General features: G+C 43.7%; 1 protein-coding gene across 1 annotated transcript; it reads right to left on the bottom strand.

Moving 5' to 3' along the window:
- Positions 1 to 296: 296 nt before the first annotated feature.
- On the bottom strand, positions 297 to 10670 carry WEE1 (WEE1 G2 checkpoint kinase). The gene is made up of 11 exons (XM_032112794.1): positions 10089 to 10670; positions 7830 to 8038; positions 7265 to 7331; positions 7009 to 7181; positions 6035 to 6156; positions 5296 to 5442; positions 4809 to 4904; positions 4642 to 4727; positions 4376 to 4546; positions 4138 to 4283; positions 297 to 1666 (listed from the first exon to the last, which is right to left on the bottom strand). Exons 1-11 carry the CDS (start codon positions 10653 to 10655, stop codon positions 1516 to 1518), a joined length of 1935 nt encoding a protein of 644 aa, XP_031968685.1. The 5' UTR covers positions 10656 to 10670; the 3' UTR covers positions 297 to 1515.
- Positions 10671 to 10957: the final 287 nt, after the last annotated feature.

Genomic DNA, 10957 nt, shown 5'->3' with positions numbered 1-10957 from the left:
GTTTCTATTCCTCCATCATCAGTCATGGGTTCCACTTCTTCCAGGAGTTTCACCGTTCCCAGTGCAATACCATTCCTGAGGCTGCAGAGACAGACTGCTATGGACACCAACACACCAACTAGGACGCTTCTCTCCTAACCATCAACAAGTGTCTTACCTCAGTCCCACTCTCATGAGAAGGAACCACAAGCATTAGGCATGAGTGGGAAGCAGATCTCATCAGGACTTGCCGTAGTATATTCCCAACTCAGTATTTTATTTCCATAACTACGAAGTTAAATAAGCGTTAGACAATATTAAACAAACAGAACTTTAAACTTTAATGTTCAAATTCAACACTAGTAAGAACAAATAGAGCACAAAAGGGAAACATTGTTTTAAGTAAAATGAAGAGACAAGCCATTAATTACAACAGTTCTGTCAGCCTAGGTTCAAGATCAGCACCGGTTCCATGGCCACATTCTGTTCCACATTTTGGAACTTCAAACTGAATAGTTAAGCTGTGTCTGTTGGCATCCCAGACTGCAGTTTCAGTATAGTACACTATAAGCATAATCAAACTTATGTACATAAACAATGAAAAACAACCTGAACATACTAAACAACTATTTACAAGTATTCCAACATAAAAAAAACCGAACATACAATAGCCGCAAGAATGGGCAACTGAAGAAAATATGAACATTCAGAGAACCTTATTAGAAAGAAGAACAAAACATCAATAGCAAAGACATTAACAATTGCACTACACTAATACAGAGTCCAAATATTAAATTGGTGCATTTTTTCACAATGCACTAGCTTTGAGAGAAAAATGCTGCCTTCACTAAAATGCAGCTTACATTTGTTTCACTTAATTGCTCTGACAAGAAGCCTATTAACACAATAATGATTGTTTTAATGCTACAGTTTACAGCAAGGACGTTGAACTAAAAATAGCAGCAGTTCCACATGGCACTTAATTCCACAGGTTCCTAAGCTGTGGTTTATGCAATGCCTACAAAGTGCTCCCAGTTGAATACACAAATAAAATTCACAACAAAAGTCTACCTGACATCAGGTACATTGACTGTAGGTGGCCTTAAAGCCTGTCTTTCAAACTTTATTCCCCCTCTGCTCCAAAAAAAAAAACCCTAACTATCAAAGTAAGGCCCCCTCCCTCCTTCTTAAAAGATTAGGGATATTGCTTCTTATTACAATGCTGTAACACTACAAAGCAGCACACCACTATAGTGGTTAACCCTGGGACAACGTAACATCTAACAGTGTAACCGAAAGACTTATGGAATAACATCCAGGATCCTCTACAGACAGGAGAGTAACCAAGTCCACTAACTCAAATGGTTAATACAGAATCAGCCATAGAGTACAAGTGAAAACCCAGAAGCAACAGCTGTAAAACTGGTGATACTGATCACAGACAAGAAACCAGGAATCGAAGGCTTCCTTTAATTCCTCAGGCTTCGGTCCAGCAGAGAAGCTAGGCCATCTCTGCAGTTCCTCCAGACTCCATGGTCAGTATATGGTGAGACTCATGGAGCGGTTCATCTTCTTCCCCACGAGTCGGGATGGTCGGTTCTGCGTTGTCGATCTCGTGGTCATTCTGTCAGTGAACAGCGCCCGTTCCTCGGCCGCAGCCTTCGCCATCTGGGCCTTCTTCAGCTCTCTGCAACACACGGACAGTGTCACTCCCAGCACTACCCACAAGGATACAGGCTGATCACAGCAAGAGATAGCAAACCAACTACAGCGGGTCACCACTCAAGAGTTTAGGTCAATTTTAGGTCACACTGAGACTGTTATGATTTGCATCCACCTGTTTCCAACCCAGAGGGCAGAGGTGGGAGGCTCATTACTTGTCTAGATGTTCTTTCTTTTGAAAAGCAAGGGAAGGAAGTGAAAAATTCACACAACTCAGATTCTGAAATCCAGCCTGTTACATGCAGCTCAATACTTCAATTACCAGGGCACAGTAGGGCGCTTTTACCTGCTAGCACAAGGCACGTGTTAAGTCAGAGTTCATTACTGAGGTTTGCCCAAAGGAAGCATATTCAGCCACACCTGATCTTCTGTGGGAGACTTAAACAGAGATTTAGATGAACACAGGTGTAGGAAACTGGAAACAGATGACTCATGAAGCCTCCTTTCCCTTTTGCATACCCACATCAACAGCTTATCACCGCCCTCCATGTTTTGTGCCTAACAAAAATGGGAGCCTGCAAGGCAGTCACTGAAGGTAGCACAGGCCATCGTGCCTGTCTGTTCTGTTTCAGACCAATTACCAATACCCAGTCTGAGGACAAAGTTAAATCAAACTCAGGATAAAACTATAAAACAGTCCAACTAAAGAGCACAGCTATCTTTATAAAGGGTTTCCCTGCACATTGCTTTTCTCCTTTCCTCAAATACTGACATATGGCTAAGCTGAGGCCTTCCCTCATACTCTCTTCCTTCCACTATCTCAAACTATCCATCAAAGAACCTTCTCTGCTCTAAGAGCTAGTATTTGTAATCTCACTTCAACATCTGGGTGCAAAGCAAAATCAGATTTTACAAGCTTGCTGCATATTGGTGTAGGTGTATTCAATTTTAAGCTACATGTTTTAGTTTAATAAGCAATTCCCATTCTAGTAAGCCAAAGCATTATTAACACCCGTGCCCCATCTAATCACCCCCACATTATCACTGTGCAGTTCACTGCAAGAGAAAGCAACCAATTTTTAGTCCTCTTCCCTGTGAATGTCACAAATGCACGTGTGCTCACCCAACCACCACACCATTACCAGGAAATTAAGTTTTACAATATCCTTCCACTCTTCCCTAGAAGTCTTGAATTCTTGCCTAGAAATCTTGAATTCTTCCTTCCTCTGAAGAGGACAGACAATACAGCAGAAAAGCTGAGTTGCCTTAAAAGGATTCTTTTCACTGAAGATGACTTAGGCATGAAAGTGGTATTTTAAATGGTTCAAATGCAGAAATTTAAGAAAAAAAACAAACCCAAAATAAAAAAACCCCTCTCCCCCCATCAAATAATACCTGAGGTATTTCATGGAACACTATGCCACACAACATTAAAAATTACTGTGGCTAAGTGTACTTTTAAAATAATTTTTGGATTTATAAGGATGTATCCTTCTTGTTGCCAGGCCAGGAGGACTCTTCCCGAAACACTAGCTTTGCCAGTAGTCTCTTTCAAGTGATACACAAATATGTTGTCTTTATAAAAGCAAGCAACTTACCTCAGCAAATCTGCTCTGTCACAACCTGTACAAACTGTCTGATGATTCTTTCAATGTAATTCATAATATTATAAAGATAAGCATCTAATCTAGTACATCTGTCTGTGGTCAGACTAGCAATGGCAAGATAAGCAGCTAACAATGGAGCAAACCTGAACATGAAATTAACACCTTCATTCAAGACAAACCACTCAGAAATAAATTAGTGCTTTACATTCCCTCATAAATGCCTGCCTGTTATGCATAACACATGCACAAATAACTGTAGTGAAAGAGTCAGATGGCTGCTTAATAATTTATGAACTCTTTCCCTGAAACTTAAGCAGAAATCAGACTTTCCTGAAGGGAATCTCTTCTTCTAAGCTTTAATTCAGTTAAGATGAATGTTTGAGCAAGCAGTAGGACAAAATAGCCTCCTGATGCAAATGGTTCTCTGGTAACCCAATAACACTGCTGTGTACTGGTCAATTAGTCCAGTAACATTCCTGATGTGCCATTTCAGTCCAAAATAGGTCATTTAAGTAATGTTTTCCAACATGTTTCAATGTACAAATGACCTAGGAAAACAGACTCAAAACATACAGATGTAAGTTAGGCTATATCTGTCATGGAAGCGTGCACTATCCTGAAACATTTGTTTAAAATCATAATGTTTTGTATGCCTTGAATACTAACAGTGCTGTTGAGATTCCCTTAGAGTATTCAAGCAGTTCTTTCTGTGGAGAAAGTTCCTTTTAAAGTTCCATGACCCACTTTGTACTCTCAGGTCTGTACACGCATACAGATTTGTGGATCTCACACACAAACAAGGACACTCCTGTTTTATCATCACTTCTCTGTCAGGTGAGAACCTATTAGAAATGAAGTCCTTATTGAAGGACCCCAAGGACCTACTTACTTCTGCAAGAGCGAGTTCTTGAATTTTTCAGCATTCAGCTCTATCCGGAGCTGCTCCGCGCTCTTTTTTGCAGCGGAGAGAAGCACTGAATGCTTGACCAGTGCCACAGCTGAAGGCCTTTTCTCAGGATCGGGATTAATCATAACCTTGGGAATAAAGAAAACAAGACATCCTTGTTTAAGGCCAACAACACAATAAATTACACTTATCAGCTAGCCACTCGTACAATAATTCTTACTTTTAGTAAGTCTAGTAGCTCTTGAGAAAGCACTTGTGGTAGTCTAGGTAGTTTTCCTTGCCGAATTTCATGCCATTGGTCCCCATTAGTTGGAAGTGGTTCAGCCCCAGCAGCACAGACAACAGTCAGAGCAAGAGCAAAAATATCTGCTTTCGGCAAGTGAGTGTAGTTCTTGAAAAGAAAAAAGAAAAAATTAACAATCATTTTTTCTAAAGGAAACAGCAGGCAGGCCTAACAACACTGTTTCCCATAAACAGAACAGTTACCTCTTGTAGGACTTCATTCGCAAGGAAACGGCTGTCACCTTCCTCCACCTGAGGACTAGAGACTCGAGTTACATGGCCCAGGTCACCTGCAAGGAGAAAAGAAAGTTACTTTTCTGAAGACAACAAGATGATGCAATTCTTTTGAGCACAAGTGTGCTGTTTCTCACCTATTTTAAATATGACTCTATCAGATGACCAGTCATCATCATCACCTTCCTCTGAAGTTATACTAGGGACTGATGTTCTAGATACGAAAATATTACCTGAAAGAGAGTAGAATTGTTAAAAGAAACATATGTGTACAATTTCTACTTGACCTAGTTTCACTACAGTTTGCTTTAGCCACACAGAAGTTTTATTTGTATATATACCCTGTTCAAAGAGTGAGAAACTATAACTGACTTGCTGCGGCCCCTCTGCTGGGAAGGCAGCCAAGTGTTATGCAAGCAGAGTCAATTACACAAAAAGGACCCAAGATAAATTCAACAGTTTAGGTCTGCTGGCCAATTTTATAACTGACATCTTTGTGCTCCTATTCAGAACTTCAGGGAAGAATTTACAGTTAGTAAGGTGTGGCTAACTGTTCATTTTTCTACAGCAGATTAAATGAACTGAGCAAGTTGTCAATACAGAGTAAAGCAGCTAAAAACTTACTAGGTTTGATATCCATGTGTACCAGGGACATTGAATGAATGTACTTTAAACCTCGAGCCACTTGAAGCAGCAGATCCTTCAGTTCTGGTTCAGAAAAATAACGCATATTCCTGTAATTTTCACTTATGGCATCTGCTAAACTGCCACCTAAAACAACATTAACGAGAACGAGTTATTTTTTTACATCAAACAGTTGACAAAGTAACGACAACTAGGTTCCAAAATGAAGAGAATACATCACAACTTGCTGGCAATATACAGAAAGTGTAAAATATAGTGCTGTATCCTCTCTTTTTTAGCCATATAATAATATAATAAAATTCTTTTCTGCTGTAGTTACCACACAAATTAACAGGATATCAACACAAGGGAAAGAGCTCTTTCTGTCTTCCAAATCTCTGTCAGGGCATCAACAACAGCAAAATGCTTCATAAATCAGGTTTAATCTCCCTTTTTAATGGAAATTCTAACCATTTTCTCTATTCCAGCTTGTAGTATTGTACAGAAGAAAGAACAGTTCTGCTGCTCACAAACGGCTCACTGTACTTCCAGTATGCTTGAACATGCATGACTTGGTCGGCAACTTTGTACAGTTTTTGCTTCATCCATCTGATATGCCTTTTCCAATAGAAAGGAATAGCAGACACTTGAGAGGAAGACAGCATGAGCTATGAGTAGGGTAATCAATTCTTAACTAGTATCAAGAACTTGTAGATACCTGTATGCCATCTTTACTTACCATTGCAGTATTCATTCTGTATAAGCATGTGATCATCTTCTGCCCATGCAGAGTAGTACCTCACTACATGAGAATGCTGTCCCAGAACTGCATGTGCATAGACCTCTCTCAAAGCATTCTGCCTGTTAGTCACAAAAAACAACAGCACATGTGCATATTGTGAGGTGAAATTAGTACAAATTCTTATTACAATAAGTATTTCTAATAAAAATCTTCCTATTCCATTCTGTGGCACTGTAAAGTGGATTTGTACTTCTATCCAAACAGCTAAAATAATTTACATTATATTAAAAGGCTTAGTATATGGGACATCAAAAAACCAGAGTTTGGTGTGGATAGCTCTTGAGGGAGCTGCCACTTCCATTACACACTTGCCAACCAGTAGCAATAGCAAGCTTTGAGAAGCATCACTGAAGTTTCAGGGAAAAAATAAAAGTGATCACAAGCCAAGAGCTTGACTGAACTCAACATTCCTAACTTCTTGTGTGGTACGCAATTTTGTGCAACTCAGACTTGTGGAGTTTTATATCATAACTATTTGAACAGTGTGGGGAAAAGTCCTGCCTCACACGCTCATTCACAAACGCCAAAAAATACCCCTAAAGTGACTTAACTCATCTGCATGTCACTCAAGCTGACAAGGATGAGGACTTAGTTGGGAACAGTGCCTTCCTTTTATCTCTCAAAGAATCACCTTTGCAAGGAAGCATTTCTCACTTTGAGAACAATCTGGTTCCACACAGAATAGTGGGACAAACATCTGGCAGGAGAGAGCCTTTTATCCACAGTACTGGAGGGTATCTGGGGGGGTGAGTGGGGAAGAATAAAAGTGAAGTGGCTTCAAAACTATCTGTTTTATATTTAATTCATGTTTGTTTTATACTTTTCTCTTAAATGCCTTCTCTAGACACCAAGAGCCATGCAAAGAAACATCAAGAGAAGACTTTTAAGCTTTAAGAGCAGGAGATACTCACTCGTCCACTGAGCCAGCCAAGGGTTTCTTGGATCTCTTTATTGCATAGATGCAGCCATCCAACCTCTTCACACATTTAAACACAGAACCGAATTCGCCAGATCCAATCTTCTCCAGCTCATGGAATTCGGTTGCATACCGTGACTTCATGTTACTTTCTGTTATTGTTATCCTCTGCAAAGATTAGCAAGGAAAATATTTAGATCTGCAGATACATAAACTTCTAAAATTAGTATCAAGGCTTAAAGATGAAGTACCTTAGCGGGTCTCATGGTCTCCTCTTCAGGCTCTCCATCACTTGGTTCCATGTCCTCTCCACAAGAGCTGAAATTCACACCAGAAATAACATGGTTTAAATAAACTTAAATCTGAAGCCCAGAAGCTGTTGAATTTTTCTGAAATCTAGTTCTCCTATTGTACCTAACTTTAGTTAGCTAATTGAACACTAGACATCTGTAAACACAAACCCATAAAATTGCCATGCCAATATCTTTGTCATTTCTTTCGTCATGTTTCACACTAGTATTTAATGCATTTTTTTTCCTCCTCAAGGAAAGACTGTGTGCATGGCCCATTCTATGAGGGGAAAAAGACCAGGACACAGCCTAGTCTATCCTCTCTGTACACTAATCAAAAGATCTAGTGCTAAATGATTATTTCATTATATCATGCATCTCAAAGCACATACTTTAAGAGCTGTATTATACATTGCTAACAATCTGCAAGCAAAAATACTTTCTTAAAAGCAACGTGTAACAAAATTTTTGCAGCCAAAAGTAATTCTAAATACAAGCTTAACAAAGGAAGCTACAAGTCACTCACTCATTCCAGTGTATCCTCTTCCTCCTACGACATTTGCCTTCAGAGTTGTGAAGGAACATGGAATCAGGAGTGAAGGGATTGATGTTCACATGAGGTGTTTGTCTAAAATCTTCTTCTTGCTTCTCTGACTTCCCAACATTCATGAACAGCGAGCCCCCTCGAAGTTTGACTGAGCTGGAGCCTAAACCTTGTGCTTTAGAAAGCAAACTCTGCATTTAAAAAGAAAAAAAAATACATTTATAGCCTTGATATTGCCTTAGACATAAAACAGTCAGGTCATGCCTGAAGCCATCATTACAACATTGTCTAATAAAGTTAGCATCAGTTGTTCAAATACCTGCATTTCCATCAAAAACAATTTCTAAGAAACTACCATGCTTTGTACTCTACACAGAAACAGTTCAAGCAAACGAGTATTAAAATTATTTTTAAAAGAGAGGAAAGATGATGATGAGAGTAATCCTTTTCTGTCTTTAATCATTTCATCACCTAAACTTCTTCGACAAATCTTTGTCCATTAAATGGACGCAGATGAAACTTGAGGATGATCCTGTACTGTATCACTCTGATTTTCGAATGCATGATGCGGAAGTTAGATCAGATATGAAATGATCTTTAGTTTCTACAAATTTAGGTGACAATCTTAAGAAATTGGCAAATGCAACATTTAATATTGATGCACGGGTGCATCTTCCTGAGCCTACAAAAAATTGTTCAAGAATTGACAGCATGGCTGCACTGTCAGTGCAGATCCAAAACTGATCTTCTGGGTGGTAATTTGCCAGACCAGGCAAATTTTCCAGGCACACGATGAAACCTCTCCCAGCTACCCTGGGAAGTCTAAGTCTGCACCTGAATTTCCTCCACCCTGGTGAGGATGCCGATGACTGGATCACAAGCAGGAGTATCATCTTATCCTAACAACAGCCGTCAAAATAAAGATTTGACAGGACTAAAGCCCAAACCACCAAAGGGAAGAATGCTCAGTACATGGGAATCTCAAGAGCAATCCTCGAATCTGCACTAGATGAAGACCTGTGCATCTCAGGACACATTTCTGTACTTGCACTGGATACCTGAACCGACTGATTCTTCCAAAGATAACCTTTCCAAGATAACCTATGTAGAATCTGGGCACCTAATTTAAGAATCCCACTGAACTGCTGTGTTAAGAACTTGTTTTAGTGTCACATTCCAAAAAACTTTTGCATCTCTGAAGCGTCTGCTCCTGAGAAGGTATAAAATCATCACCAATTTTACCTTTTCCAAACTTGTACCACTGATTTCTACAACTGAAACCTCACTGGAGATGGAAGCTGTAGGAAACCAATTAACAAGGTTGCCTTCCTCGCACCTTAAGTCAGTTGTTTTCCATCTATAGTCTATAGACCCCTGGGAGATTATCCCCGGGGATTATCCCAGGATTACTTCTAAAGGGCTATATGAAAAGTAATGAAGAAAGGAAGCCAATTATCCCTAGATTTAAATTCACTATACGGGGTTTTACACAGCGTCGAGTTCAAAAGTTGAAATGCCTTCCAAAAGTCTGTTATTGACAGAGTTAAGAGCTACCCATCTATCCCTCTAAGCTTTAGAATCCATCAGTTTAACAGCATCGGCTACTCAAGCACCCTTTTACATTTGACGCAGGAGTGCAGACACTGAACCAGCGCTGGCACACAGCACCACGACAGCACTACCCCAACACGACAGGATCACAGAATCCATGAGGCTGGAAAAGCCCTCTGACATCATCGAGCCCAGCCTATGACCCAACACCACGGCACTGAGGGCCAGGTCCAGTCTCTCCTTTAAGCACCTCCAGGGACGGTGACTCCACCACCTCCCTGGGCACTCCATTCCGATATCTAATCACGCTTCCTATGAAGAAACTCCTCTAAGGACATGCCAGTTCACCGAGAGACGCGCAGGAGCAACCTCCAAGTCGAGCTTTAACTTTCTAGCTACACCCCTACCAACGCCCACTCGACACTCAAGCAGTTACTTTAGGAACTTTAATACTCTACGCTCGCACTTTTCAAATATATTTTCCACAAAACACTGCAGAACCCAGAAAACTTTTTTCTTTATATACGATTAAAATATAAGTAAGCGGCTTGCCCCGTGCCCGCCGGGAGGCGGCGCCGCCCGGCCCCGCCCCGCCCCGCCCGGCCCGGCCGGAGCCCCCGGCGCGGTCCCGAGCGGCGCCCCCGCCGTTACATAACGGACCGGCCGGGCCCGACCCCGCCCCGGGCTCACCTTGGGCGTGTGCGGCGTGTCGAACAGCCGCAGCTTGCGCAGGGTCTTGTGCGGCGGCGTGCCCGGGTAGTCGGGCAGCGGCGAGCCGGGCTCCTCGCCCCGCGCCCCAAGATACCCGCCGGCCGCCGAGTGCGGCGGGGAGCGCTCGCAGCAGCGCCGGCCCTTGTGCGGGGCCAGCGGCGAGGGCGAGTCGAGCAGGAAATAGGCTCCGGGCGACTTGACCGGCGAGGAGCCGAAGCCCTCCTCCTCCCATGAGTCCCCCTCGTCCGGCAGCGGTGCCGCCGCCGGCTCCATCTCCTCCTCCTCCTCCTCCTCCAGCAGGGGCGGGTCGCTCCGCGCCGGGGTGCGCGCGGCCGAGAGCGGCGAGTCCGCCTCCTGGAACGCCGAGTCCTCGCCGGTGCTGTTGGCGCTGCTGCTGCCGCAGCCTTCCTCCTCCTCCTCTTCTTCCTCCTCCTCGCAGTCGCTGTGGCCGCTCAGGAACAGCAGCTTCTGCCGGATCGGGGCCGCCGCCCGCCGGGCCGAGACGCGCCGCGGCGGCGCGGCCCGCTGCAGGCTGAGGAAGCTCATGGCGGCCGCTCCGCCCGTGCCGCTCCGGCCGCTCCCGCTGCGCTGCCCGCGCTCCGCCCGCGTGCGCCGCCGGTTCTGCTCGCGCTGCCCGGGAACGGCCCCGCCGCGCGCCGTTCGGACTCCGCGGCTTTCCCGCGACCGTTGGTCACGTGCCGCGCACGCCGGCCAATCGCGCCCGCCCACCGGGTTTGAAAACACGGCGCGCGGGGCGGGGCCGCGCGCGGCCGCGTCACGGGCCGCTTTGGCGCGAGCGGGGGGGCGGGGCCGGGCCGGGGCCCCGCCCTGAGGCGGCCGCGCGGACG

Source organism: Corvus moneduloides, chromosome 6, assembly GCF_009650955.1.
Source record: "Corvus moneduloides isolate bCorMon1 chromosome 6, bCorMon1.pri, whole genome shotgun sequence".
NCBI classification, from domain to species: domain Eukaryota; kingdom Metazoa; phylum Chordata; class Aves; order Passeriformes; family Corvidae; genus Corvus; species Corvus moneduloides.
The sequence above is the reverse complement of the archived record's forward strand: the minus strand, read 5'-3'. Positions and strand labels throughout refer to the sequence as shown.

Bases quoted from the DNA above. Each gene is read 5' to 3' on its own strand.
- WEE1 (XM_032112794.1), bottom strand. From the start codon at position 10,655: ATGAGCTTCCTCAGCCTGCAGCGGGCCGCGCCGCCGCGGCGCGTCTCG. The intron at 6,157-7,008 runs GTGAGTATCTCC...TGTGACTAACAG, and splicing joins TTGGCTGGCTCAGTGGACGA to GCAGAATGCTTTGAGAGAGG. The intron at 4,905-5,295 runs GTAAGTTTTTAG...ACTCTCTTTCAG, and splicing joins ACACATGGATATCAAACCTA to GTAATATTTTCGTATCTAGA.